This window comes from Podospora pseudoanserina, chromosome 3, assembly GCF_035222485.1.
Source record: "Podospora pseudoanserina strain CBS 124.78 chromosome 3, whole genome shotgun sequence".
Classification (NCBI taxonomy): Eukaryota; Fungi; Ascomycota; class Sordariomycetes; order Sordariales; family Podosporaceae; genus Podospora; species Podospora pseudoanserina.
The window spans coordinates 3,786,981-3,814,935 of NC_085922.1; the positions used below are offsets into that span (position 1 = coordinate 3,786,981).

Here is a 27,955-nt window from a genome sequence, read left to right on the forward strand (position 1 = left end):
GGTAGGTTCTGGGACTGTGGTCATCGGGCCGACGATGAGTCCAGGTCAGCAATCGCCTGCTTCTCCGCGGCGACAGGATACGGATCAGGGTCATGCGGATGGTGGTATCAGGGCTGTTTAAACCTTTCTCACCTTATCAAGGCTATGGCAGATCCAGTCATTGAGACGGTCAACTTTTAATGTTTATTTCTGACGAGAATTTCGCTTCATAATTGATAACCCCTATTCTTAGAACTCGACATAATAATTTTGCCCATACTTCCACCCGAAATCCTGCATATCCGCCCAGGACTACCTTACTCTCTTCGATATTTAAACAACAAGTACTACACACTCGGGCAAAGTTGAATGGGTGATCTTGAGGCGTCTGGTATTTTCCATTGTTATTGAATGAAACTATGATTACTAGACCCATCAAGACATGCTCCACCGCACTACCCCCGAAACTCAAAGGCACTGAGAGTACCACTGGTTAGAAGCACGGCAAGTGCTCCCGCTCTCGCAGCAAGTAGGGCCGTTCCATCCCTGACCACCACACTGCGCCCATCTCGGCGCACAGTTTCCACCAGGGTTGCCAGGGTTAGTAGGCTGGGTAGGCTGGGGATTAGTAGGGGCGGTAGTAGGCTGGGGCTGGGGGTTGGGGTTGCCACCACCACCACCGACGGCAGCGTTGAAGAAGGACCAGGTCTCGCCGGGGGCGAACTTGACGCCGTTGCTGCCGCTCGGGTCGGGGACGTGGCCGCCGCCGTTGGCAATCCAGGTGACGGCGGCGCGAGTGCACGAGTACTCGGTCTTGATGTGGTTCTGCTGGCCGGACGAGGGCTCGGGGGCGTTCTTGGAGGTGCAGCCGTTGGTCTGGAGCCACTTGTCGCGGAGCTGACGGCCCATGGAGATGGGGAGGACGTTGTCGGCGGCGCCGTGCATACCGAGGTAGGCGACGGGGGAGTTGCCGCCGCTGCAGCCCGAGAGTTGGGCGCCGGCAATGACGGCTACGGCCTTGAAGACGTCTGGTGAGGTATCAAGTTAGCAAGACGAATTTTGGGTTATGGCTTCGTCATGGAGGCGAGGATACGTACCAGGACGAGAGCAGGCAGCGCTATGACTCATGGCACCGCCGTAACTCCAGCCGGTAGCAAAGAACTCGCCCTCGTTAACGCAGAGGTCGTTCTTGAGCATAGTAACAATCTGGTCGGTGAAGGTGATATCCTCGCCACCGTTGTTGGCCCAACCGGCGTTCAAGCCGTTGGGGGCAACAAAGATGGTGCTGTCACCGGCCAACTGACGAAGACCGTAGAAGCCACCGCTGGCAACATCGTTCATGGAGCCATCACGCCAGTGGTATCCAATGACGACACGGTGCTGCTTGTTGCGGTCGTAGTTGTTGGGCAGCTGGAGGATGTACTGTCTCTGCCTGCCATTGACGGTCATGGACTTGGTGCCCGAAGACGGGGGCGCCTTGCCGCAGCCGGAGGACTGGGCCTCAACCGCCTGGGTGGCGGTGAGGAGGGCGAGAGCGAGGGTGCCGATGGTGATCATGTTGACTGATGCGAACGGGGTTGGTTTGCCAGAGAAGAGAACTCGTCAGAACCAGACATGCTGATGGTCCGGAGGGCGACTGTCTCCTCCTTTTATCTCTTCCCTCCCCTTTCCCTCTGTCATACCATGGCCTTTTCGCTTGAACTGAATCTCCGAACGGAGCATTGCGGCTCGTTTGCCGTGATGGATTAGGCAAAGATATCAAGGTCAAGGTAGTGCCAAGCCGGAGCTTGCCAACGTCAGGCCAGGGCAAGGTAGTCGTTGCAACGCCAATGTTACGTTGGTAATGTGGGGTGCATAGAAGCGCGTGTAAGAATTGCTCACGAAGCGCTCCAATCGGTTCAATCTTTGGTGTTTTCTCGACGGATGTTCGCCGAGATGCTGAAACATTCGCGGCTACCGGGCTTACCGACTACAAGAGTGGGCTTGTAAGGTGCAGCAACAACGCTTAGTGCTTCGGCATTGAGATATCGAGTAGCGGATGATCAAATGTTTTCCCTTGCCCCGAGGCCCCATTTAAGCTGGCGTTTAACATCATGCAGTGGACTATTACAGCTCAAGTTGGGAATGGGGGCTGATAGTTTCATAGGCCTACCGAACTTGAGTTAGCTGAGTCCCGAAACCACGTCATAGAAAGATTTGGAAATGCTTCGAACCCGGCAACTGGTGAGACACACCTGTCTTTAGACCAGCATAGCAAAATGACACTCTCATTGCAGGATCTATTCAATCTCGACTAATGGTAAATAGCTATTTGACAAGAGCGTTAGTTTCCGGACCCTGCACTTTTTTTCAATGTACCTTGTAGGGCTAAATCCACTATATATAACCCTAACTCCCGCTTAAAAATATCGAATTGCTTTATTGAATTATACTGTAATATAGCTATTTGCCGTTATACCTATTACTTACCCTTACTTTAACTACCTTTACTTTAACTACCTTTACTTTAACTACCCTTACTTTAACTACCCTTACTTTAACTACCCTTACTTTAACTACCCTTACTTTAACTACCCTTACTTTAACTACCCTTACTTTAACTACCCTTACTTTAACTACTCTTACTTTAACTACCCTTACTTTAACTACCCTCACTTTAACGACTTTTACTTTAATTACCTTTACTTTAACTATTACAATTTATTACGATATTATTTCAAGCTGCCCTAAAAAGCATTACTTACTATTACTTTAAGTTAGTTTGATAGCCGTAAGTTAGCTTGACGGCAGTAAGTTGGTTTGACGGTAGTAAGGTGTACCGTTGAACTGTAGCGACGGTAATAGTTGGAAGCAAAAGTCGAAAAATACCATACAAATTACGAGGTTTCAGTCCATGATACATCCTAGGGGCCCCACAGGGTGCGTTGAGAAAAAGTGCAGGGTCCGGAAACTAACGCTCTTTGACAAATCTTGCAGAACATCACCATTTCGCGTGCGGCCGTGTGATTCGCGGCCAGTAAAATAGAGGCATGTACAGACAGCTCCTTCATTGACGCTTTCAAGTGCTGGAGTACCTTGTATATGTCTTCCACCCTCCTGCTTTGTTGCATTGTATATGTCTTGGACAATGGTTTGGTCTAACAGGCAAGACTTCACTGACCGAAAGGGAGCACCGCAACTATGCTTAGGGCTGTGATTGTTGTGGCTCTACCACTGGCACAACAGGCTGCTGAGGTCCAGGAACTACTTGGCCGGGCTGGCTGATTGGCATCGATCCATGGGGATAAGCGGTTGCTTGCTGCCAACCTATGCCTTCCCAGGCGGAGGCTGCGATGTGTGTTGGCCAGATAGGTGGCTGGGGTAGCTCGGAAGCTGAGTGATCTGATTTGAAGTTGTCGGGTAGCCTGGTGACTCGCTTGGATGTGTGGAAAGGGGGCTCTGTGGGGGTTGTGCCATAGGGGTCCATAGGCCAGCCGTATGAGTAAGCATCATTGGGACCTGCGCCAGTCCACCTGAAAAGGATAGTTGACGCTGCCGGTCTCCCTTTTCCATCGACTTCTTGTGCTCCCGTGCCCGAATCATCATCTGCTTCGCCCGTCTGTCGGCATCCTTGTCAAAAACGTCCTCTAATGTGACAAGGGCTGCAATATCAGGGCTTGGAACTCATGGTTCAATTCAGGCTAATAATCTTCAATGGCCTCGAAGAGCGTGATACTGAAAGATAAAGAAGGAAAATACAGTCTTGGTGATCCTGAACGCGTATTTTATCCTCCCTTGCCTGGCCCGTGCCCTTGTTGGCCTCAGGCCGCTGCCAAGTCCTCCAATATCATACAGGGCCAGTGGCCTTCCTTTGATAACCGCCATGCCTTCTGATTGTCTGCCTCACTTTGACGACTGGTTCACAACGTGCAGTTACCCCTCCTTGCGGTGGTATCGACAGTGTTGTTGGTGGTGGTTGTGGGTGGTTGGCTTTTGCCGTGTGACATCTAGGTAAGTGATGAAGCCGAGGTAAGCCTTGGATACAACCTCCAAATGCTCCAGTTTCAGTGATATTTTGGCGTTGGCATCCACCACCTTTGTATGATCGCCTCCTTGGGCTGAGAATTCAGCCAGCGCGAGTGCGGTATTGCAGGCGTTTCGAATTTGCCTGCCATTCCAGCGCATGTGTTCGTTGTTGGTCCAGTTCCCAGCTGCATACTCCAATATGGCCCTTGTGTCGATGCTGAGTTCTCGGTTTCTTCTTTTGAACCGATCCCGGATCAGATCCAGGTTGAACTCAAATATCTTGAGCGTTGACGAAAGGTCCAGCTGCGGGTAGTGTAGACTGATATGGATTCTGGATCCGAAGGCTTCGTCGAAGTTACTAATGCGGTTGGTGGTCAAGAATAAGATGCCGGAGTAGTACTCCAAGACGCGCAGAAGGACTGTTCATGTTAGTACGTGTTCGTTTAAGACAAGGCATGTGGACCGACGGTTACTAACCTGATACCATGCCGTTTCTTACGAAGTCTTGTGGCGTTCTCGCAGCGAGGAATATATCGGCCTCGTCTAGCAGAAGGATGCAGCCCCATTTACTGGCCAGTGCAAAATGGGTTTCCAAAGACTTTTCCACTTCCCTGGCCGTAACACCTAGGTTACCTAATCCTCGGAGTCAGATGTATGTTTGTTCTCGTTGACGAAGATGACGTGCCACAGGTAATCTGGAACAGAGGCTTCTGAAACATCTCCGCAACTCCTTCTATTCATTACGTTAGCGAGCCGTTTTGATAGCATCAGACACCAGCAGACAATACGAACCTGCGGTCGTTGTCTTGCCCACCCCGGGGGCACCGTGGAGAAACAAGATTAAGCCCTTGCCTAGTAAGTGGTTGTGTCAGGTTAGCCGATTTTGTGCTGTGCTACAAGATAGGTACCTAGATAGGTAACAGAACGACACTTACCCTTCCCTCTGATGATGTCGACCTGGTCCCTTTCATCATTTTGCATCTGCTTATCACGATAATGTTGTGCTATAAGTGAGAGGACCATGTCTTTATAGCCGTCTGGAAGTACCAGCTGCTCAAACGCTGGTCGTGGTGGTGAAATATGGCTGGCAGGTCCAGAAGGTGGTTTATATCCAGAGGCACTAGGAGAGGAGGCAGTGGGGAAGTGCGGAGGGGCGAGGTATGTGAGGTCGAGCTGCGCTGAAAGGTGTGTATATTATGTTAGGATCCCCAGTCCCGAGCACAGAAGGTAAGGTTTGCAAGAACTGCGGGTAATACTCACCCCACTTTCTGCTTCTCAAAACAAACCCACAAGCTCTCATGGACATGATGATGTAATCCTTGTCTGTCACAGAAACGTGGACGTGGATATCTTGGAGCAATCGCGGATACACAGAGATCGGGAGCTCCAGTGTAGTATCTTGAGGCATGCAACTTGTCATGTATTCCTCGTGCTGTATCTTCTCCACACGAAAATCCTTGTGGATATTGTTGCCCAAGCAACAGGCTGACACACAGCGTGTTTGTGACGTTGGACAAAATTCGATACCGAGAATGGATTCCAATTCCACCCTCCACGATGTACCATTATCTGTTGCAAAGGCTTCCTCAAAATCAACGACAACCTGGCTGTCCACCTCATCCTTATTACCGATTGTTAAGCCGCTGTAGTGCATATGCCTTACCGCCGCCATATCGAGGAATAGCTTTCCCCTGTTAATTAGACGATTTCGAAATGGTGTATGGCCCTGCTCACGATCTGCTCTAGTCTCAGCAAATCGCAACGGATAGACATCAAGCGACGTGATGGGCTTTTCACCACTAAACTGTGATATCTTGAAGCACCGAGTCACTGGACCAACTCTCTTCCCATCAAAGTCGAGATATCTGCAACTGATGGCCAACTGCGGCTTAATATCCTTATTCACGCCTGATGCAACATTCGGCTTTTGTACTCTTGCCACGTAGGCGTGGCTCCATGGTCAGTGCTGGATACCGCGTAGATTCGGAAGGCTTGAGGCCGGTTTCTTTAGATGATCTCATCACCTGGCTTGAAGAGATACCAAAGATAGGCAAACGATACTAATTGACACCGGTTGCTGTTTAAAAGATCGATCCTGGGCCGTATTTATGTGTCGATGAGCTCCTTCAGGCATTTAAGGTGCTCGGTACATGTACGGGTACGGTCCTTCAGCTTCGAGTACAGCTGGGTGTTTGAGTGGAGTTTGTTTTGTGGCTGACCCAGTCTTTCCACAATATCATCTTTGTAATGGAACAGTATTCGAAAGAGACGAACCATGGTCCGGGCGGAGTCCTTAAATTTGATTAGATACTTAGTTGTACCGTCGTAGTACTCGACATCCGGTAGTAAAACCTATTACAACCTCCAATAATAGTATAAAGCTCCTCGATAATATACCTAGAGCGGATCCGAATTCGTTCTGGGAGGGGTTCTTGCCCTGTACTCTTTTCTCGTATTTGCGGGGACGATATATATTTACCTCTATAGTTTTTGGAGGGTTATTAAACTAAGTCTCCCCTCGTTATTACCGTATTATCGAGCTGTAAAGGGCTCTTCAACCTGGCTTCGCTGGTTACCAGCAGCTCCTCTATTAGAACTTTAATAATAGCGAACTTATAAGGATTAAAATCGGCTCTATCCTCAAGCTCTGCAGTGCAAGTCCTAAAGACATCCCACCCGACTCGATTTACTAGCACCCCGCTCTATGTTACGCTCGACCGTTCGGAGTGCGATCCGTGATCCACCGATTATTCTATCTAAACAGGTTTACCAAGCTGAGCCCTTCTAGCTACTATTTTAGGCACGGAAGGCCTCGTTTATATAAGTCGTTCCTTCTTCCAAACTTCTTCTGCCTTTCGCAATCGGCTAATTTTACGTGCCATCTCCCCCACTAGCTACCACTCCTAGGTACTTGCGGAATGCTCCCACTCTAGCTTTCTATTTTTCTGCCGTACTATCATACTAGCTTTATTGTAGTCAACGGGCTACCCACTACTAGGGTGTAAGCGGGGGGAATTAAAAACAATACCATCGTCGCTATCGTAATCTATTTTAATGGGGTCGCTGAGAGCACTGTAACTACAGGGGTCTCAGGAGGGTGAAGCAATTACCCAAGAACTTGGCGAGTCTCGGACTGTGCTGCTAAGTACGACGACGTAGTTGTCGAAGGAAGAAAGTGCAACAGGTATTACCTGCAAATACAGAGAGTAGTGAACTGAGATGTTGTAGTCTCATATATAAGATACTGTAAATGATCAATCTTATTGACTGACTTGACTTATTATTTCTTGAGGAAAGAAAGAAGCAGGAAAACCATTGCAATTGGAAGAGGGCTCTTTATGAGCACCTGAACTTCCTTATCATCCTTATTGCTCCCTACCGCTCGGTGGCCCCAGTGGCTTGGAACTATGATCTCGTTACCGATAAGATGCTCGTATCGCTCATGAGGCTTCTCGTATCTCTCATTGTCCGGAGATCCGGTGAGGAGTCCTGGGAGCCGTTGAGAGCATTGTGGGCGAGCTGTTGGGAACAATGTGGGCGCAGAATTCCATAAACAAGTGCTGTAAAATTCCATGAATAAATGCTGCATTTTAACATTAACTAAGTAAATAAGGTCCCACTACCAAAATATTTATTCCTTAGCAGTGGGCCTTTCACTAGATAGTTTAATAACTTCAAATGCCGCAGTGGTAATTATTTTCAGATGGGGTGGGGTGACACTTGTTATTGCGACACCCCATAAGCGAGTCCGAAAGCGGCAAAACATTTCCCTCGACCGGGAAGAACAGCATCACACCTCTGAACTGAGCTAGGTAGGGATCGATTCCATACATCATCAGAGCTATCAACTCACGCTTATCAACTTGGGTTTTTATGCCAGACGGAGTTCGGGTGACTGCTTATGATGGTGGTTGGACGTACGATATTGACTGAGTATCAACCGATATTCACCAAGAATTCACTGCAAGCCAGGAAGAGCATACTCATTATAGTTCAACACATATACAACGCTTTCAGGCTTATTTGCCCCACAGATATATCACAGGTGCTCCCAACCTAAAATTCCCTTGGGTTGGTTTGGCATGGCTAGAGCCTAATAATATAGATATAAAATAACCTTTTTCGTGAAGCAACTGTCGGCGTTCTCTCTCTTTTCTCTCCCACCTTCTTTTCATTCAGCTGCAGTCTCTCAGTATTACATGCTAGGTCACTTGTATCACTAACTCTAACAAAGAGTCCTTCACAAAACAATTCCCGTGAACTCAGCACCACGTACAAACCAGCTGGGACACCAAAATGGCCTCCGAAGACTCGTTCCCAAGCGATAATGCAAGGTAAGCTTTCCCGCCTCCTCACGGTACCTGGACCAATACTCTAATTCTTCACAGGTGCTTCCCAAAGACGCTCTTCGCTGCGAGCAACCGACAGCGCCCGAGTCTCCATGGTGTCATAAGCACCAAAGGCAGAAGGATGTCATCTACGGGTTGACTTAATAGCACAAGGGGCAGGTTAATATTTACGACTACCTTAAGATCTCACCTTTTAATAATCCCGCGCATGCTGTCGAGGTACTTACCTTCTACAAACAAGTTATTGCGTTAAGGATCCTTACGTCTATCTGCTTCTTCCCCTCGGCTAAGGGAATTGATCGTGGCCACAATATATGGCTTACCCATCTGGGTCGCAGAAGGGACAGCGCTATGTTTGCAGCTAGGAAGTATCGTCTGGAAGGCCTCTCCGTCGATCTGGAACCTTACATCTCAGTGCGTGAGTGGGTTCAGCGCCTTAGACAGCAGCATGATCTTCTCAAGGATCCAGATCGGTAAGGACCATTTGTGATCCATAATCCTGTTTAGTTTTGATATAGTCACTATTTTGGCCTTCAGGAACCGTGAAGATGCAATCCCATGGGAGTTTCAATGGGTGGAAGATGGTCAACAAAGTCCGTTTCCTTGGTAGTTGGATCAAGTACTAAGACCACGCTACCGTGAAGCCCACCCTTCGTCGTGTTCTCCGGTCTATGGGTACTTGCTTCAAGCGCGAGAAAATAATAGAGGGTTGGCACGAGGCAGTGGAAGGGGATTGGTAGCGAGACTTGGACGCGTGAGTTAGGTACAAAGAAGAGCAGGACAGGCAAAGCACAAGGAAAGCACTCTCACTTCACAGAGCTATCCTAGTCTCGTAATACCTAACTTCAGGTGGTTTCTGCCTTCCAGTCCAGCCAGCTCTTTAGCTAAATCCAAAAGTCAAACCCCAAAATGCTTTTATTCCGCGCCGCTGTGCTGTTTGTGCCTGTGCTTTCCACTATATCTGTATGATCTGGTGGATGGATTCGTTGTCCCTCATTATGGCCCCCTGAACCCCTGAATTGGCTTGGCACAGATATGAGGACCCTAACCCTTGAGACAAGAAACTGCCAGCAGTGCAGGGTATAACGGCTCCATTAATGTGGTTGTGATGTTTGATATCTACTCGTTTAAAATGGTCTTCAAAGTCAATCGGGATTTCTCCTTCTGCATGGGAGTGGGTTGGTCACAGCATCCAGCCATGATGATGCGCTCGGCCGTAACTCCCATCCTTCCTTCCCAGCCGTGTTCTCGTCCCGTTTTGGGCTCCCCGCCTTCGTCATCATCTGCGGGGCAGGAGCAGGAGAAGCCACTGCCAGGTGGTCTCAAACATCCTGATGACCGGCATGATCCACCCATTCTAACAGTTGGGGAGCACGACAAAGAAATGCCTGAGAAGGTGTCGGTAACTGGGCAGACCGGTGAAGTAATCTCCCCATATTATTGAGTCGTCCCAACTGAGAATGATAAGACTCGTTCCACAGTGTTCCGGACCGGTGGCTCTGGCACGACTTCCTGAAATCCTCGGCCAATCTAAGCAGCTCTGACATCAGGTGCAATTTCATGTTGCTCCGCTGCGGGCCGGGATGCTGATGCTCAGAACTTTCATGAGGCGGCAGAGGCTCTTCAAGTGTGAGCACTTAAGTCCTCTTGTCTTCTTGAACTGAGAAGGGTTGTTTTCCCATCAACACGCATCACCCAGAACCACAACAAGCAAATCACACCAAACAACAGTCGCAATCCATGATCTCTTCCAAGATCGTCTCCTTCCTCGCTGCCGCCCTCGGCGCTGGCTCTGCCCTTGCTTCAGCTATCCCCGCTCTCGAGAAGAGACAGCGTGCTCCTGGCGCTAGCATCACCTACTACAAGGATGAGAATTTCCAGGGCGACAAGCAGTTCTTTGACAAAGACCGCAAGGATATGCAGTGTTGTACGTATCTCCTTCTCCTCCACAATTCCATTCCTCGGAGTCTTCACTGACGATGAGTTTCTGCAATAGACAACCTTCCCAGTGACTGGCAAAACACCATCAGCTCCTACACCAACCACAATGAGGTGGACTGGTGCTGTAGATGGTGGACGTAGGTAGTCGCGGTAACTTCTTGGGGACAACCATGGTTTCTGAATTGTTGCAGTGAGTTCGACTGTCCCGAGAAGTCGGAGCCCTTGAGCACCCAGACGGCCGACGCGCTGGGTGCCGGCAAGTGGAATGATGCAATCAAGTCGTATCGATGCGAAGCCAACGCCGAAGACTTCTACTACAACCCTCGTCCTGTGGCGGAGCGTGATGCCGAGCCTGGCCTGCCTGAGCTGGAGGTGAAGGCTCAGGACAACGAGGGCTATGGCAGCGTCACCTTCTGCAAGGACCCCCTGTTCCAGGGCGAATGTTCCAGCTTTGGTCCCGCTGACAAGACTCTGCCTCTCGGCTCCTGTGGTGAGTGATACGCCTTTGTGCCTGTAGCTTTGAAATGCTAACACATGTGCCCAAAGTCAACTTTGCCGATGAGTGGAAGGATGCCATCGATTCGTTCAGAAACGATGATAACAGCACCTGCTGCTCCTGGTTCACGTACGTAATACGAATCATCTTTGCTGATCAGCACCAGTTTCCTATTCTTGTCAGCTAATCATCTTGTCTTAGTGGGCTCAACTGTGATGACAACCGTTTCCAGGCCACATTTGCCACCAACATTACCGACACATACTTCCACGACCGCATCAAGGCAATCACATGCTGGGATGTCGCGGATACCGTGAGTTGCATGCGTGATGACTCGCCTGCCAAATAGGCTACCGCGGCATTGGAGAGATTGAAGGTTGCACCCGGCGGGACATGAGGTGATGGAAGGGTCTCGTACGGGGACGATAATATCAATCACATGAGGTGGCATTGAGACTAGGATCTAGATACTCTACCAGAGGTAGGGAGCTATCTAGACAGGGAATCGTAACCAATTTCGAGATGTCCAATGCAATGTCTGTCCACACTTGTTCTTAAGCATCGCAAATAGAGGCACAGCATGCTTATTTTCCATGCCGTGGTTGGCGCTTGCATTCCGGTTGGTCTCTTTTCACGCGGGGTTGTTGTTGGCCCCTGAAGATGACAACTGCGCCTCACCGGTGCAGCAACCGGGCCGCCAGAACCCCGCTGGTTGTTGGGATGATTTCAGATGCGGCGGGTTTCAAACGGGGGTACTTGTTTCAAACCAAGTACCGGCCTGGGCCCGACAAATGCAAATGGACTTTTGTTCACTGACGTCAAGGTCGTGTTGTGGTCTTTCTCGTCGGAGGACAAAAGCACTCTGACAGACGACCGGTCCATCACCTGCTGCCCACTTCAAGGTCACCCAGCCGGTTTTCACTGCCAGTGCACAAACGAGTATTAGCAGATTTGCGTGCCCTGCATGGCTTGCACTAACAGGGGTCCCAGCCAGAAGCCTCTGCTGTCCCGTTTCAGACCTCACAACCCCAGACTGCCGAAAGATGGCCACGATCATTCACGCCTATTCAGCCATGCCCGTCTTGGATCATGGGGACCATGATGGAGTCACCCTTCTGGCATCGACTTCAACCACTGTCAACATTCCCATATAAACAAACGGGCCTCCTTCCCCAGACTGATCGACGCACATCTCGAAACAAAGCAGATCAGGAAAAATACTACAACATCATCAAGTATTTTACCCTGTTATTCTCTTCGTTATTAACCCACAAACATCCTCGACTCGCATTCAACAGTATCATGGACGTCGAGTTCAAGCCCAACAACAACTCCATCACCAGTGAATCTGCCCCACTGATCGAGCCTGTCGATAGCGCCAGTGACCAGGACTTGTTCATGGTTCCCTTGAAAAGACCTTCTCCCAAGTTGCCGTCGTCTCGGTACAGAAACGTCCGCCCTCGCTCGCCTCCGCGCCCTCCAGCCACTCTCAAAAGAACGCCCCAACTACCCACTGAGGAGCAAATTAATCAACTCATCGCCATGGCTTACCAAAATCCACCTCTGTCAGAACGTGCCGGTGATAAGATGGACGCCATGGTCAAAACACCGCCAACAACAATGTTTGGATCGCCCATGATGTCCCCGGAACAGAACCAAGGACCATCTCTCTCCATGGTTTACCACAGTCCCCCCATGTCGAGCCGAAACATCAACGACAACCTCAACAGCACCGGTGCCAACTCCACTCCCGCCATCGGCGGTATTTTGTCACCCAACCCGAGTGACGACAACCACCACCCAGGAAAGTCATCCCCCAACATGGCCTCCACGACAAACGACAACCCCACCACCGCCCGCAACACCTCCCGTTCTGCCTCCCCCCAGCAGTCCACCAAAGCATCCTCTGTATACGACGCCCCCGATGACAAGAAGGAAGCCCAACCAACCACCACGACTCAACTCCCCCCTCCCATCCCACCCCTCTCCGCCTCCCGTCCCGCCCCCTCGAGGCCTTACAACCTCTCCCTAACCAAAGCCAACCTCGGCCTCGCCCTCCAACTCAACCCAACCCAAGACAGCAACCTCTTGGCCCCACCCATCGACCCAAACTGGGCATTAAACCCTGACTCTCCCATGGAGCGCGCCTCCCAGATGCGCGCCACCCCCGACAGTGCCTATGACAGAGCCAGACAGATGGAGATTAGGCGCTCAGAGTGGAAGCACATCGTTTATCGGTTTCCTGTCAAAGGGTCGGGGCACTGGGTGATTGATTGTGACTTGACCGAGAGCAGCCACGCCAGGCTGAGCGATGTCGCGGGACGGAGCTCGGAGGGATTTGAGTGGAATGGGGATTATGAGCTGGCGAACATTTATAGGGTGCTGGCGCAGGCGCATAGGAAGGTGGGGGAGGAGATGAGGATGGAGAGGATTGGGGAGAGGAAGAAGGGTGTTACTGTGCAGACGGCTGTGGCGGCTTGAAGGGGGAGGTTTCTTTTGATGGGGGTTGATTAGAGCATTGCGATGGTGTTGGGTGTTTTGCTATTCTTGTTTTGGTATTTTGTAGTTTTTGATTGTTTTGGATTCAGGTGTAATTGGAACGTTGGAGGGGAAGCTACATAGGATACAATGCTTGGGCTTGGTTGATCTCAACCAAGAATATCAAGCAAGATGAAAAGTAGTTTTTTGAATCACACAAGCTGTTGTAACACCGGAATCTGGACACAATTCATCACGTGGCTTCTCGCCGGTTTATCTGTCCTGAATTAGGTAGAGCTCAGGATTAGCTCATCTTCGGCTCCAGTCTACTCACCTCGCTCAGGGACTGCTTAATGTCTACTTACCTCGCTTATTGTGACGAACCCCTATCCAGAACCTCTGAAAGGGATACGGGTTGAAGGCACTTCTGAACAATTTTGGTTCGGTACAGCTAAACAGTGTACAACAAATGGCTTGTCTCAATCACAATAGTATAATACCAACGATTGTGACTTGTATTGCATACTGCGGAACTGTCTATCTACACCGGCCAGTTCCTCCGTATATATATCCCAGTGAATCACCTGAACCACCATGCCAAGCGTGATCCTGGATCACTTCTCCCAGCGTAGGCTCACCATGGAATCACGGTGCTAAGAGTGATCCTGGATCACACCTTAGGATCACTAAGATCACCACGCTCCTAGCGCTCCCAGGCGCTCCACCTCCCATTGGTTCCTTTAACGATTGGCTGGGCACGTCCTGTGCCCTGTATATTTTTCCACCTGCCCGCTGGCTTAACTGTGACACTACGGCACGTTGTCACGAGATAAGTAGGGGCGGCTCGCTTCCATACCTTTCTAGGTAAGACGTATGCTTCGAGTCGATGCTCCGCCTCCCGAAGGAGAGTGCAGTCTTTAGATTCCCCGTCCGGCTAAGTTTTCCACGCAGGTATGGGTCTCGGCCTTTGGGATTATACACAAACAGCACCCCAGCCGGAGCCGCCTAGCACTACGGTACATCACCACAATGGTGGTCATTAATTTTGTTATTTTCGTGGACTTGTTATAAGTGTGGTGAGCGATGGCCTGGATTATAATGACCGGTATTTCCTATAAACTGGGACTGGCAGCTGAGGCCAGGGGAACTGGATTGGACCAGTGAATCATCCCGAGAAGTTGTTAACCACGCATGTCTGCATTCTGCAATCTTGTGGTACTGTAGTGGTAGAGGGAGTGGACGATGGCCACCCTCTGACTAACACTCCTGATCAGGACTCGCCAAGTCTTGACCTCTTACATGCGTGAGAGATATAGTCCCGCCTTACGCTCCAGGAGTCCAGTCAGATATTCATTTTCAAGAACCTTGGCATACGATGGGCGACGACAGTTTGTGGATGCCTGAAGGAACTTGGCAAACCGGATATCTTACAGTACAATACTACAGTGACAACGATACAGTATAAGGACAATTCTGGCAGCCGGCCCGGAGCGGACCTTCTTTGAGTTTTGGCCGGTGGTCGCCCCCCACTCCCCTCACGCCACCCACGGAAGATACCGAGAATGCTCAACAACGGCAAGCAGAGTTTGTGGGTTCTCAATCTCGCTTGCTTCTTTTTCTCAACCGCGGCCCTGAAACGTAAGAACTCGGTTGTTAGTCATAGGTATCCGGGTTGTCGCGGCATTGTTACCAATTTTGAAGGAAAGATAATGCCGACGACACGAGGGTCGACCCCGCTCAACTGTACGACATCGCCAATCCGCCGTTGCATGAGGCGTTTTTACTACACAGATTGTCGAGTAGCCCTTATCGCGAATCAACGGTTGAGAATATGTCATCACAGGTTGGCGGGCCTTCACCTTGCACGATACACTGAGGCGATCAGATGCCTGAAGCATATTGCTTTCACTAGGTATCCCAGCAAACGTCAACTCTGAGAGCATCAATGCTGGCCCGGTCGTCTGCCAGAGCCCTCCTTCGCCGCCCCCCATTTCCAACTGGGTTGGGGGGGCAAACTCCGATAGTCGGAGCTTCGAGTCGCTGGCTGACGACACTCGGTCACCGCCGACAACAATCCACAACTACCGCAGACGCAACAGCAAACGCAAACGATCAGGATGTAGCATCTATCCAGGATAATGTCGAGCATCAACAGTGGGCGAGACAGGTTCTGCGGGATGCCGTTGCCGCCGCCGCGCCGAGATATACCTGGTCAAAGGAGGAGACGGCGGCCATCTACCACCAGCCCCTGATGGAACTTGCATTCCAAGCGGTGAGATACATGGCTCGATCCGTGTGCTCAAAGCTGTCACTAATTCCCGGCATCAAATGAATGCAGGCCCAAGTCCACCGTCGATTCCATAACCCGTCCGAAGTCCAGCTCTGCACCCTCATGAACATCAAGACAGGAGGCTGCAGCGAGGATTGTTCCTACTGCGCCCAGTCGACTCGCTACCAAAAAGGCACCGGCCTGCAAGCCAAGCGTGTCGAAACCGTCGAGACAGTCCTTGAAGCCGCCCGTATAGCCAAGGCCAATGGCAGCACACGCTTCTGCATGGGAGCCGCCTGGCGCGACATGCGTGGCCGCAACAACAGTCTGCGCAATGTGAAAGAGATGGTGTCGGGAGTGCGGGCCATGGGAATGGAGGTGTGCGTGACGCTGGGCATGATCGATGCCGAACAGGCCAAGGAGCTCCGCGAGGCTGGTCTCACAGCCTACAACCACAACCTCGACACGAGCCGCGAGTTCTACCCTAGCATCATCTCGACCCGTACCTACGACGAGCGTCTCGCTACCCTGGGCCATGTTCGCGATGCTGGGATCAACGTCTGCTCGGGGGGTATTCTGGGTCTGGGCGAGACCGACAAGGACAGGATTGGATTGCTGCATACCGCTGCCACGCTGCCGAGCCACCCGGAGAGTTTCCCAGTGAATGCGCTGGTCCCCATCAAGGGCACGCCACTGGGTGACAGAAAGCCGATTGACTTCACCAGCATGCTGCGCACCATTGCCGCGGCGAGAATCATCATGCCGGCTACCATTATTCGTATCGCCGCGGGCCGCAAGACAATGACGGAGGAGCAACAAGCCATGTGCTTCATGGCTGGAGCCAATGCTGTCTTTACGGGAGAAAAGATGCTCACGACAGAGTGCAACGGATGGGATGATGATGCTGTATTGTTTGAACGTTGGGGCTTGCAGCCGATGAAGAGCTTTGCAAAGTCGGCGGCGCCAGCTAGCTAGAGTCTCGACTTTGAAACATTCATCTGAGAAACTACCCATGATTCTATTGCTGACACTATCCCGACAGCCTCATCTACAGTGTTGGCAGCGTGAAGGCATAGACGTATCCTCTCTGTTCCCTTGGGCACCGTTGGAGAGACAATAGGGCGCACCATGAATCCGTTCTGTTGACAGTGACCTGCTAGGCTGCGTGGATGATCGGTAAATACCGGGATAATGGAGGATTTTGGCTCAACCAAGCTGACGCGAAGTAAATGTGATGGAGGTTTCAATCTCTCGTACATCTCCATCAATAAGCAGTGGGCGTTCTTGACGAGGTTTCTGAGGCGATGAACCAGTGGCTCAGCTCCGCCACTCATCATGAATTCATAAGCGACCTCGATACTGATCAGAGACGGAAGCGCCATGGCAGTCGTGTAGATGAGCGTGCGAGCATAGTTGATCAAGTATGATCGGGTGATGTCAGAACACAAGATGAGCCCGCCCGAACAGCCCATCGCTTTGCCAAACCCCATCACCCTCGCCCACACTCGATCCTCGAGGCCCAGTTCGGACACTAGACCTTGGCCTCTTTCCCCAAAAACCCCTAACGAGTGAGCCTCATCGACGATAACAAGTCCGTTTCCTTTTGGCAGCCAACGTTCCACACAGTTTGTAATGTCTTTCAGGGGACAAACATCCCCATCCATGCTGTAGACACCCTCGACGGAAATAAAAACGTTTCTCTCCCCGGACTTAAAGAGATGCCCACCTGGTCTGCTGAGAAGGCCCACCAAGACCGTTTCCAGCGACTCGGGCTTCCCTTTTCCGTGCTCCACAGTCTCCTCGGTGCTCCAGACTGTGTTGTGCGCAAACGATAACTTTTCGGCAGCTCGGCTGAGACGCATCCCGTCGTGAATACTAGCGTGAACCAGCTCGTCGTACAGGACAACATCGTCTGGCTGCGGGACACAGCTGAAGAGTCCCACGTTGGCGTCCATGGCTGAGTTGAAGAGTAGGGAAGCAGGGGCACTGTGAAAGGCGGCGAGGGTTTTCTCGAGCGCTTCTGCCTTGGGTGAGTTTCCATCGAGGAGACGGGAGCCTCCTGAGCCGAGGAGAGATGGGGTGTTGGCGTGTGCGGCGTCTTGAAGTCGTGACAAAAACGTTTGTTTGACTGATGGCTGAGCAGACAGGGAGAGGTATGCGTTTGAGGAGAAGTCTGCTGTGCCGGGAGGGACGAGGGTCAGGCTGCGGAACATGTCGCGGGCCTTGCGGCGATCCAGGTGTTTAGTGAGGGAGGCATTGAGTTGGTTGACTTGTGGCATGGCGACTGGATTTCTTACGGTGTTGAAGTTGGATGGTTGTTTCGCCGTTTCGAGATCCATCTTGCACAAAAGTATAATTATGTTATGACAATTGCAACCGAAAAAATGCCGTCCGATCTCGGTAAAAGGCTATGCCGATTCAACGCGCTCTCCGTGGGGGTCTTGCCGGTTGCTCGCTTGCTTGTTTCGACTGCAACTTCATCTCCAGCATGCAAACATTGAACTTCACAGCATCGCAGTCGAAATAACCATGTCGCCACAGTTGGGCGCTCTGCTGCACCGCTCGTTGCGTGTGTACCAAGTATGGGGCGCCAACACAGAAGTCGGCAAGACTGTCTTCAGCACCATTCTCTGCAAGTTGACCAGCGGCTACAAGCCGGATGAAAAAACAGCATTCCTCAAGCCCGTTTCTACCGGGCCGGCAGAGGAAGCAGACGGTCGGTGTAAGAACCATCTCGACATTCCAACTCTGAGGGCCTTACTGATTCAAAACATAGATGTCTAGACACCCTGTGGCTCCCCTGTATAAATGTCTGATATCTCTTAGCCACATTTCAAAGTTTATACCGGGACTGGACTCACAGACGCTGTACCAGTTTGATCTTCCCGTGAGCCCTCATCTCGCAGCCCAGGTCTCCCAACAGAATACACCTTCAGACGAAGAGGTGCTCTGCAAGATCCACGAATTTGCTTCCCGCCTCGCTTCCACCAACCCCGGATGGCTGTTTGTCGAAACCGCCGGCGGCGTGCACTCCCCTGGCCCTTCCGGCACCACACAAGCCGACCTCTACCGGCCACTTCGCCTCCCTGCCATCCTCATCGGCGATGCCAAGCTCGGCGGCATCTCCTCGACCATTTCGGCCTTTGAATCCCTCAAAATTCGTGGCTACGATGTGGAGTTGGTCCTCTTGTTCGAGGACAAGACCTACCAAAACCACAGCTATCTTACCCCTTATTTCCAAGAAAAACACTCTATCCCCGTCCAGACAGTCCCCCTCCCTCCTCCACGTCTTTCGCCCTCTAACGACATTAGCAACATGCAAGCCTACTATACTACAGCTCTGGGTCTCCCCTCTCTCTCCGCCATCCCCTCGCATCTTTCGTCGTTGCATCAAGCCCGCATTGCCCGCCTACAGTCCATGCCTGAGACTGCCTCCAAAACAATCTGGTACCCCTTCACCCAGCACCAGCAGCTCACCCCAGATAAAATCACCGTCATCGACTCGGCCAAGGACTCCCACTTTGACACTTTCCAGTCGGGCTCACCCAGCAAGTCACTGCTCCGGCCAATGTTTGACGGCTCAGCCTCGTGGTGGACCCAGGGCCTTGGCCACGGGAACCCAGCCCTATCTCTTGCTGCTGCTTATGCGGCTGGTCGGTATGGGCACGTGATGTTTGCTGAGGCTGTCCATGAGCCTGCTCTCGCGCTGGCAGAGACGCTGATTACCGGGATGGGAAATAAGCGGTTGAAGAGGGTTTTCTACTCTGACAATGGGAGTACGGGGGTGGAAGTGGGGGTGAAAATGGCTTTGGGGGCTGCAAGGGGGAGGTATGGGTGGGCAGGGGAGGAAAAGGTTGGAGTGATTGGGCTCAAGGGGAGTTACCATGGGGATACCATCGGGGCGATGGACTGTAGCGAGCCGGGGGTGTTTAATGAGAAGGTGGAGTGGTATGAGGGAAAGGGAGCTTGGTTGGGGAGTCCGGGGGTGAGGTGTGAGAAGGGGGTTTGGGCTGTGGAGGGGGGAGGGGAGTTTAAGACGTTGGGTGATGTTTTTGATGTGGAGGGACGGGAGAAAAGGGGGGAGGGAAGGGGGTATGAGAAGGAGATCAGAGGGGTTTTGGAGAAGCTGGTGGGTGAAGAGGGGAAGAAGTTTGGGGCCTTGATTCTGGAGCCGGTTGTGTTGGGGGCGGGTGGGATGCATTTGGTGTAAGTTCCACGATGAATCAAGTGAGTTGTGATACTAACAGCTGTCTGCCACAGGGATCCCCTTTTTCAGCGGACGCTGGTTAAGGTCGTCCGACAATCACCAGAGCTATCCGGTAGAAAGCATCAATCAAACGACGAGCTGGATTGGAGCGGCCTTCCGGTTGTGTTTGACGAGGTCTTTACAGGAATTTATCGTCTTGGCCGCTTCAGTGCTGCCTCGTTTCTCGGCGTCGATCCTGACATTTCCGTCCACGCAAAGCTGCTGACTGGTGGTCTGCTGCCGCTCAGTGTCACCTTGGCATCTGAGAGCGTCTTCCGGTCGTTTTTGAGTGACGATAAGAGCGATGCCCTCTTGCACGGACACAGCTACACGGCTCACGCTGTTGGCTGCCAGGTAGCTTTGGAAAGTCTGAAGACAATGATGAAGATGGAAAAGAGTGGGGAGTGGTGTTGGGCTATTTCGAGTCAGCAGAAAGGCGACGATCAAACCCAGCATGCCAGCTCTGAGCAGGTTGCTGCGATTGCTGATTCCAGGGTCTGGTCGGTGTGGAGTCATGAGTTGATTGAATGGCTTTCATGGCAGAAAGGGGTTGAAGGTGTGTGGGCGCTCGGAACGGTCCTGGCGATTCACATGGGCTCGGCGGGCAGTGTCGTAGGTGTAGGCTACAAGAGCACTGCTGCAAAGGGGCTTCAGGCTGCTTTGCTGAAGGCCTCTGAGGATGATGGCAGTGTGCATAGTCGTGTTTTGGGCAATGTGTTGTACCTGATGGCTGGGCAGACGACGACGGAGAAGAATGTCAGGCGGGTTGAGAGGCTTGTTAAACAGGGTCTGGAGGATGGCACTTGATAGGTAAGGATCAAGTGTTTGCTAGGTACCTTAATACGGAATAAAACTCACATCCCACTACCATTGGTTACATCAAAAGATCAAGAATTCATAGTCCCGTGGGCCAGGGAGTTTCAGGCATAGCGGGAACTGTGTGCCTTCTATGATTGGGTCAACACCCAGACCCCTTCGCTGCCCAACCCTGATAAGCGTGCTCCGTGCGGTCTCGTTTCGAGGATGTCTTGCAAGTACGCACCACAGCTAGCGTGAATGTCAGCATGAATGAATCGCTTGGTGACCGACCCTCGCCAACAGAAGCTGACGCTTTTCGGTGCAACATGCGGGATCCTGAGGCCGACAAATATACGGTGGGCTGGATTTGTGCGCTTCCAGTTAAAATGGCAGCGGCGGAGGCCATGCTCGATGAAGTCCACGGTTGTTTCGACGCAGATGTCGCTCAAGGCGATTGATTCTAACTCGTACATTCTGGGGACCATTGATCGTCATCACATCGTCATTGCACGCCTATCGTCCGGTCACTATGGAACGAACAACGCAGCAATTGTGGTGAACAACATGCGTCGAACATTCCGTATGGTGCAACTCAGCTATATCGTCGGCATCGCTGGTGGTGTTCCTGGAAAAGCAGATATGCAAGCGAGCTTCTCTCAATTTCCGAGATGCTTGAACTCGACATCGTCGGTAGGTTCCTCTCTAATGGTGTTTACCCAATCAACTCTACAGGCCGCTCTTATATGAGATGTTTCTGACCATTCTTTAGCAAGAGAAGAGACTATTTGGAAATCATTCACATTCAAAGAACTCGACTCCCGTTTTATAGCCATCGGAGCCAACCACTCAGAAACGTGCCGTTGGTTATTAGATCATCCGGACTATCAAGGCTGGCTCAATCAGTCTAGAAAACAACAGGACCACGGCTTCTTATGGATCAAGGGCAATCTCAGTGCAGGAAAGTTCACCATTATGAAGTTCGCTTACAGTGAGCAAGTTCTACGCGCCAGCAGCGATGAAACTGCCATGGCATTTTTCTTCAACGCCAGAGGAGGTCCGATGGAACGCTCTCCGAAAGGGATGTATCGTTCGCTGCTTCACCAGCTCCTGGGATCCGACTCGTTGCCACAACTACGACCAATATTTCATGATTCCGCCCTCAAGCCACATGTCAGGTTGCAACTGGCGCAGACATACGAGCAAATATTCTCAAACAATCCATCTCCCACATGGGGGATTGACTGCCTCAAGGATTTGCTTCGCGTTGCCATCGACAGGCTTGCCGTTGAACAGGAATTGACGATTTTCGTTGATGCACTGGACGAATGTGTTTCCGAAGAAGTTCAGGAAATGGTGGAACACTTTGACGAGCTTGGAACTGCGGCAATTTCAAGTCAGAAGCAGTTGCGCATCTGTTTCTCAAGTCGCCACTATCCGCAAATTGAAATCGCACACCGGCGGGAGCTTGTTCTCGAGCTCCAGCACGGACATGAGCAGGATATATCTGCCTACATAGAAAACAAGCTCAGGATTGGCCTCAGCGAGGGGGCAACAAGGATCAAGCGGGAAGTGCAAAGGAAGGCCTCCGGTGTTTTCATGTGGGTGATCTTGGCGGTTAACCCCTTCAAGCGAAGTATAACGGGGGCCGCATGTTTGAGCTGGAAAGCCACTGCGGGTGCTGCCTCCCAAGTTGAGTGAGCTGTTCCGGGAAATTGTTCACCAAGGCAACGAAGACAACGGAGAGGACGGGGCGAGGTGCCTCCGACTACGTGTTCAAGGGATTGGGTTTAGCCGACGACAGCTGACGCTGCCTGGGTATTACTACACGGCTATTTGTGGGTTGAGTCCCAGGGAGCTGTCTGAATGGGACCCGAAACTCGTCACTGTTGAAGACATGAAGCGCTTCCTCCTTAGTTCGTCTAAAAGACTCGCCGAGTCGAACAAAACGACCGGCGATGGAAACAAATTCAGGGTTCAATTTATACACGAATCCGTCCGCGAGTATTTCTTGAAGGATGGTCTTGCGGAATTGTTTCCAGGTTTGACTACAACAGCGCTGCGGCAGAAAAGTCATCTCGAACTACAAAGCTGCTGCCATAGTTATGTCGAGCATATCACCAAACTGTTTGGAAACACCACGAAGACGCCTGAGAAGGACCAATGGGCTTAATGGACTATGCAATGACCCACGCCCTCCATCATGCTGAAAATGTAGCTGCCGGTGGAGTTCCCCAAGCCTTGTTTCTGCGGGATTTCTCAGAGAAGTGCTTATTTTCTCCCGTTTTCAAGCAATGGAGGGCGGCAACAGATTGTCTTACGAGCAATATTCTATACTTTCTCGCAGGCTGGGGATATCTAACCTTGATAACTACGGCACTTCAGTCCAATAGCGATCTTAAGGTAGTCGATGATGGAATTGGTTATAAAAGCGCCTTTTTCGCTGCTTTAGAGAGAGGCGATCGTGGGGTGGTGAGGGCACTGTTACAGCGGGATGAGAAAAACGAACATCTAATGGCTTGGCTGAAATATGGCCCAGTCAGTCCAAAAATCCATCCGCTCTCCTGGGCAATCCGCGAAGAACACTACGACCCCGTTAAACACATGATAGAAACGACAGATGAGATCAACCTGAACAGAGACTGGTCGATCAACTACGCCGCCGCAGCTGGCCAAGTGTCTTTGGTATCTCTATTATTGGAAACAGGGGCCGACATCCGATACAATGATGACACTGGATATAAGAATTTATTTCTAGCTCTACTGTCTGGAGAAACGGCGCTCGTGTCACTACTTTTTCCCTTGGCCGATCATAGCTCGCAAACCATGAGACTGCTGCTTCTCCTGGCTGCGAAATACTGCCGTTTTCCTATGGTACGAACAGTAGTTAAAGCGCTATCTACCCTCGATCTTGACTCTGTTAAATAGGGTGACATGTTAGCGGGTGGCCTACTTCAGGCTCTGTACTTTGAGCGTGCTCCTATCACGGAGATGTTGCTAGGCAAGGGACTAAACATGAGCATTCCGACAAGGGGGCTTTTGCCTCTACACACAGCAATTCGTCGTGGACTTGATCAAGTCGTGGTGCTACTTCTTCAAGGTGGCGATTTGTTGACACATCTCGCCCATTGCTCTCAAAACTCTCAAATGCCTTTTCAAGCCTCTCAACTGCCTTATCTTCACAAGCCTACAACAACTACAGCCCTCGCCTTGATCAGATCGGCAGCCTACCAATTCGTCAGCACACCGTCGCGACAGCAGCAAAAAGACACATACCTTCTCAGCAACAGCATAAACAGTCATACTCGTCGCCGCCCCTGGAATAGTAGGAAAAATACTCGTATCCACCACACTCAACCCTTTCACTCCATATACCTCCAACCCTTCATTCACCACCCCCCCCCACTCCCTCGCCATTTTCGCGGCTGTCCCACTTGGGTGATACACACTCGGCACCAAGTTCTCTCTCAACCACCCCTTCAGCCCCTCATCAGACTGGTACCCCTTACCAGGCTGACTTTCCCCCAAAGTCAAATCAACGTACTGCCTCAGTGTACTATCGGGACCGGTGTAAAACCTTCGATAGAACTTTATGTTTTCAGCCACAATGTCAAGATCAAGCGGGTTGGAAGCAAAACGGTAGTCAACTATCGGTTCTGACAGCGGAGAGGAGAGGTTGAGAGTGACGGTGCCGCGAGATAGGCCGTGCATGAGCTGAGGAGCAGCAACGGGTAGGGCGCCGACGCCGGTGGCGGAGAAGGCAAAGTTTTTGTCTAGCATGCCTGCGGCGTAGAGACGTTGTTGCTGGGCGTAGCCGGCGATGATGGTGGGGTGGATGTGTTTCGGGAGGAACTCGGAGGGGGACTGGGAGAGGTAGGAAGCGGCAAGGGATTGGTACCGGGTAGGGGAGATGCCTGGGAGGCCGAGCATGAGGTTGAGGCCGGGGCCGAAGAGGAAGGCTTCGATGGGGGGGAGGGTGGTGTTTACTTCTGGGTAGGGTGGGGGGGTTGTCCCTGGGATTGTTAGCTTCATCGGAGGGGATGAAAGACGGAGACATACAGTTGAACTGAACTGCCGGCTGGTAAGCGTGGTCTTGCAAATTAGCGCCAACGCCGGGAAGGTCGACTATGACGGGAATCTTGGTTTGCTTGAGAAGAGAAGCAGGGCCGATGCCACTCAACTGGAGGATCTGAGGGGTGTGGATGGCTCCAGCGGAGAGGACGATCTCTTTCCGAGCTCTGATAACCCTCTTACCACTCCCTTTCCCATTAATTTTGCCCTTCCCCTTGCCTTTGCCCTCGTGTGCTTCAGGCCAGCGAGGCGAGATCTCCACACCTTCTGCTGTCTTGCCCTTGAACACAACCTTTTCGACCCTGGTAGCGGTGAGCAGGTGGTAATTGTCCCTGTTAAGGCCGTCATAGTGTCCACTTCGAGAATATGACCGGTTGAAAGAGATCGGTTCCATTGATCTTGGTGTCCAGGCTAGTCCGAGGGTGCCAACCGAATGGTCAATTGGGATTTCCACACCAGGATATCCACGCAGGGCTTGATAGATTGGAACTGGGACCTGTCAACTCGTGATCTTCATCCAGCATTTGGACAAGAGAGGTTACCCACTGATAGCAGGCGTATGGCCCCTAGAAAATGTGGCAAAGATGCTGTGCTTGCTCGTGTTGGTTCCATAACTCCCTGCGTTGTATGTCATGTTGTAGACCCTGGCTATGTCTGGATGAGGCCCGCTACCAAGTTGGATGGCCTAGACTGTTAGAGACTATAATCTACGGCTCGGTGATTTGTGAGTATACCTTTCTGAAGTAAGGCTGAAGATCATCCCAATTCCAGCTACTGTCGTTGACGCCGGAAAGCTCAGCCCTGGTATCGTTAGACCAGGCCTAATGAGTGCGAATTGTGTTCAACAAGAGGTACAGACCAGTTGTTGTAGTCACGCTTGGTCCCTCGCTGAAACCCCTGAGCATTGACAGCTGAGCTACCACCCACAATGCACCCGACATCGACCGGAAAGGTGCGGTTGTTCAAGTTCACCTGAGGAACAGAGGTGATGTTGTACATGTTTGTTCGGTTTCGGCGTCCATCGGGTTCTGCCAGGCTCACTCGTCAGCCAGTGCAATGCAGGGTCTCTAGGAAGACGCACCAATGATCCCATATTCGATGGCCAGGACAGTGTCTGTATTCAGGTCAATGGCGGACCCCCTCCATCTCTGACCCAAGACTTACACTTTCCACTCTCGCTCAGTCGATCCGCAACAGTCAGACCGGCTGTCCCCCCGCCGACCACCACGTAGTCGTAAACATCGTGAGCATCGTCCCGGTTATGAAGCAACGAGTAGGAATGAGGAGATGCTAAACAGTGGCCTAGGACATTCAGCCCCAACAATAATGCAACTCGAGCCATGACTTGATTGCTTGCAGTCGAGGTCGAAGAGGAAGAAGAACATGACCGGCTTGGTTTTATCCTCCCAAAATCCCATGTCAAATTCCTGGCTCGGCAGGTCGGACAATACCTGCCGAAAGTACCGAAAGAATATTTGTATACATACTCAGCAATGTCAGCATCGAAAGCCCTGAAGGGGCATAGGCAGCATGGATCACTGTGGTGGTGGGCCACTGAGAAGGCTGCCCGCCCCGTGTAACACAAGTCACACCATAGATCCCAAGGTGCATCCCAACTGAGGCGGTCAGGGATGCACGAATATGCCGCGGGGTTATATTGAGGTGAGAGTCGGCTGGCAAGGGGAGCGAATCAACTACAATGGCATGAGGTAAAAGAAGACCCTACATATTACATGGAGACATGCCGGCACAGTCGGTGCAACATGTTAAGAGGCTTGGGTGACATGAACCTTTCGAACGAACTTGATAAAAAAATACGAAGCTCCTTTTAAGACTAATCATGACTGCTTTTTCTATCCACCCCACCCTACGCACCAATCTATGCTCTTGATGCGCTCATTGGGCCGAATTCCGCACCAAGGGTTCCTCTTCGTCAGCTTCTCTCCTCTCCTCGCCTGTGGGCTCACCGGCTGGCTCATGTTTGTGAAGCTTGATATTGATAAACAGGGCAAACAAGCCAAGATCATACGCCAAACGCAACGCACCAGCGACAACATAGGCGACCCAGAATCGGTTGTTGCCGGCGAGGACGCCCGTGATGCTTGGACCTGTGGTGGAAGCCAGGGTCCGTAGCATGCCCGTTATGCCCATGACGGCAGTTCTTTCTTCTGGTTTCACCACGGCCGCGATGAGCGCTGCCCGAGGTGCCTGATCCATGTTGTTCAGGCCGACTCTGAGGAGCAGGAGAGCAAAGGTCAGGGAAACGGTCTTTGGCAGCGGGAACAGCAAGACAGCGGTGGAGGACGGGATATGTGTAAAAACCATCGTGTTGACGAGGCCGATATACCGCGCCAGCGGGCCGGCAAAAATGTTGGTGACAGACGACAGAATGTAAGAGGTCGACAGCATATCGCCGAGCGTCGACTTGGGCAGGTGAAACTTCTTGTCCATGTAATAGGTCGTCAGGGACATGCTGACCATGCCGTCGGCGAGCGAGTCCACCATCAGCAAGAACCACAAGACGCCCACAATGGCCAGTGTTTCCCTAGATATCTGGGAGACCCAGCTTGCCTTCTCCTTGGGCTTGGCAACACCGTCATCCGTTGTCTCCTGAAGCAGTGGCGCTGTTTCCCCACTGCCACCCTCTGGAGCCTTCTTTTTGAGCTCGCATCTTTCTGACAGCATGGCACTGCAGGCCATATTTGTCAGTCCCATAATAGCGTACAGCCAGAAGCACCCGTGGTAGGCATCTAGAAGCGTCCATCCCTCTCTTGCACTGAGCCAGTCAATAATGCGTCCCGATGTCGTAGTCCCCACTGCTGATCCCAGGCTGGCGGTGGTGACATACCAAACCAGCACGTCGGCTCTTGTGTCGGGGTTGGTGAGTTCGGAAACGGTCGACTCTTCAATTGCCCTGAACGGTCCAAAATCACCTCCCGTGGCACTGATTACACCAACAACGGCGGCGGCGAGAAGAACGAAATAGTTCTCGCAGAGAGCAAACGTAGTCCCCGAACAGATCATCAGTATCGACCCCAAGAACAATGTCCTCCTCCTCCCAACATGGTCAGCCACGAGCGTCAAGCACAGTGACAAGATGACATCCCCCAGCAGCGTCAAACTCATAAACAGTCCAATCTGGTAGTCGGAAAACTGAAGCTCGGCAAAGAACAGAGCGAGGATCAAGCTGCTGGCACCGTAGGCGAACATGCGGCAGCTTCGGGAGAGGATGATGAGGTAAGCATCGAGGCCGGTGGTGTAAACTGACTGCAGGCCAGACTCGCGAAAAGCGCGGTGGCCCAGGGACTTGAGGGCGGCCATGTTTG

The 27,955-nt window shown here is 51.7% G+C and overlaps 11 protein-coding genes across 11 annotated transcripts; 5 read left to right on the top strand and 6 right to left on the bottom strand.

Moving 5' to 3' along the window:
• Nucleotides 1-146: 146 nt before the first annotated feature.
• Nucleotides 147-1,742, bottom strand: QC764_500320 (uncharacterized protein). Its single transcript, XM_062947297.1, has 2 exons — nt 1,077-1,742; nt 147-1,007 (listed from the first exon to the last, which is right to left on the bottom strand). The coding sequence occupies exons 1-2, from the start codon at nt 1,534-1,536 to the stop codon at nt 448-450; spliced, it is 1,020 nt and encodes a 339-aa protein (XP_062802263.1). The 5' UTR covers nt 1,537-1,742; the 3' UTR covers nt 147-447.
• Nucleotides 1,743-4,617: 2,875 nt separating this feature from the next.
• QC764_500330 (uncharacterized protein) lies at nt 4,618-7,032 on the bottom strand (the record flags this gene model as incomplete). The annotated part of the gene is made up of 4 exons (XM_062947298.1): nt 5,245-7,032; nt 4,920-5,162; nt 4,777-4,836; nt 4,618-4,679 (listed from the first exon to the last, which is right to left on the bottom strand). Exons 1-4 carry the CDS (start codon nt 5,654-5,656, stop codon nt 4,618-4,620), a joined length of 777 nt encoding a protein of 258 aa, XP_062802264.1. The 5' UTR covers nt 5,657-7,032.
• A 2,723-nt stretch (nt 7,033-9,755) lies between these two features.
• On the top strand, nt 9,756-11,158 carry QC764_311193 (uncharacterized protein). The gene is made up of 5 exons (XM_062946226.1): nt 9,756-10,260; nt 10,330-10,411; nt 10,466-10,764; nt 10,821-10,899; nt 10,972-11,158. Exons 1-5 carry the CDS (start codon nt 10,074-10,076, stop codon nt 11,117-11,119), a joined length of 795 nt encoding a protein of 264 aa, XP_062802265.1. The 5' UTR covers nt 9,756-10,073; the 3' UTR covers nt 11,120-11,158.
• Nucleotides 11,159-11,543: 385 nt separating this feature from the next.
• On the top strand, nt 11,544-13,251 carry QC764_311190 (uncharacterized protein; the record flags this gene model as incomplete). The annotated part of the gene is made up of 1 exon (XM_062946225.1): nt 11,544-13,251. Exon 1 carries the CDS (start codon nt 11,860-11,862, stop codon nt 13,249-13,251), a length of 1,392 nt encoding a protein of 463 aa, XP_062802266.1. The 5' UTR covers nt 11,544-11,859.
• Nucleotides 13,252-14,278: 1,027 nt separating this feature from the next.
• On the top strand, nt 14,279-16,492 carry BIO2 (biotin synthase; the record flags this gene model as incomplete). The annotated part of the gene is made up of 2 exons (XM_062946224.1): nt 14,279-15,520; nt 15,587-16,492. Exons 1-2 carry the CDS (start codon nt 15,194-15,196, stop codon nt 16,490-16,492), a joined length of 1,233 nt encoding a protein of 410 aa, XP_062802267.1. The 5' UTR covers nt 14,279-15,193.
• Nucleotides 16,489-17,796, bottom strand: QC764_311160 (uncharacterized protein; the record flags this gene model as incomplete). Its single annotated transcript, XM_062946223.1, has 1 exon — nt 16,489-17,796. One exon carries the CDS (start codon nt 17,794-17,796, stop codon nt 16,489-16,491), a length of 1,308 nt encoding a protein of 435 aa, XP_062802268.1.
• Nucleotides 17,797-18,046: 250 nt separating this feature from the next.
• On the top strand, nt 18,047-20,627 carry QC764_311150 (uncharacterized protein; the record flags this gene model as incomplete). Its single annotated transcript, XM_062946222.1, has 3 exons — nt 18,047-18,237; nt 18,344-19,723; nt 19,778-20,627. The coding sequence occupies 3 exons, from the start codon at nt 18,047-18,049 to the stop codon at nt 20,568-20,570; spliced, it is 2,364 nt and encodes a 787-aa protein (XP_062802269.1). The 3' UTR covers nt 20,571-20,627.
• A 906-nt stretch (nt 20,628-21,533) lies between these two features.
• QC764_311140 (uncharacterized protein) lies at nt 21,534-22,731 on the top strand (the record flags this gene model as incomplete). The annotated part of the gene is made up of 2 exons (XM_062946221.1): nt 21,534-22,175; nt 22,228-22,731. The coding sequence occupies 2 exons, from the start codon at nt 21,534-21,536 to the stop codon at nt 22,729-22,731; spliced, it is 1,146 nt and encodes a 381-aa protein (XP_062802270.1).
• A 922-nt stretch (nt 22,732-23,653) lies between these two features.
• QC764_0058980 (uncharacterized protein) lies at nt 23,654-25,263 on the bottom strand (the record flags this gene model as incomplete). The annotated part of the gene is made up of 4 exons (XM_062940483.1): nt 23,654-23,785; nt 23,835-24,544; nt 24,618-25,118; nt 25,176-25,263. 4 exons carry the CDS (start codon nt 25,261-25,263, stop codon nt 23,738-23,740), a joined length of 1,347 nt encoding a protein of 448 aa, XP_062802271.1. The 3' UTR covers nt 23,654-23,737.
• Nucleotides 25,264-25,277: 14 nt separating this feature from the next.
• QC764_0058990 (uncharacterized protein) lies at nt 25,278-25,971 on the bottom strand (the record flags this gene model as incomplete). Its single annotated transcript, XM_062940484.1, has 5 exons — nt 25,278-25,319; nt 25,364-25,430; nt 25,489-25,657; nt 25,711-25,743; nt 25,794-25,971. The coding sequence occupies 5 exons, from the start codon at nt 25,969-25,971 to the stop codon at nt 25,278-25,280; spliced, it is 489 nt and encodes a 162-aa protein (XP_062802272.1).
• A 310-nt stretch (nt 25,972-26,281) lies between these two features.
• On the bottom strand, nt 26,282-27,950 carry QC764_311120 (uncharacterized protein; the record flags this gene model as incomplete). The annotated part of the gene is made up of 2 exons (XM_062946220.1): nt 26,282-26,302; nt 26,547-27,950. 2 exons carry the CDS (start codon nt 27,948-27,950, stop codon nt 26,282-26,284), a joined length of 1,425 nt encoding a protein of 474 aa, XP_062802273.1.
• Nucleotides 27,951-27,955: the final 5 nt, after the last annotated feature.

What these genes read in the sequence shown, in the direction of transcription:
- QC764_500320 (XM_062947297.1), bottom strand. Translation starts at nt 1,536, where the DNA reads ATGATCACCATCGGCACCCTCGCTCTCGCCCTCCTCACCGCCACCCAG. An exon ending in CGCTGCCTGCTCTCGTCCTG is followed by an intron (nt 1,008 to 1,076) that starts GTACGTATCCTC and finishes ATACCTCACCAG; the next exon opens with ACGTCTTCAAGGCCGTAGCC.
- QC764_311193 (XM_062946226.1), top strand. Translation starts at nt 10,074, where the DNA reads ATGATCTCTTCCAAGATCGTCTCCTTCCTCGCTGCCGCCCTCGGCGCT. An exon ending in CCGCAAGGATATGCAGTGTT is followed by an intron (nt 10,261 to 10,329) that starts GTACGTATCTCC and finishes TTTCTGCAATAG; the next exon opens with ACAACCTTCCCAGTGACTGG. An exon ending in TCTGCCTCTCGGCTCCTGTG is followed by an intron (nt 10,765 to 10,820) that starts GTGAGTGATACG and finishes ATGTGCCCAAAG; the next exon opens with TCAACTTTGCCGATGAGTGG.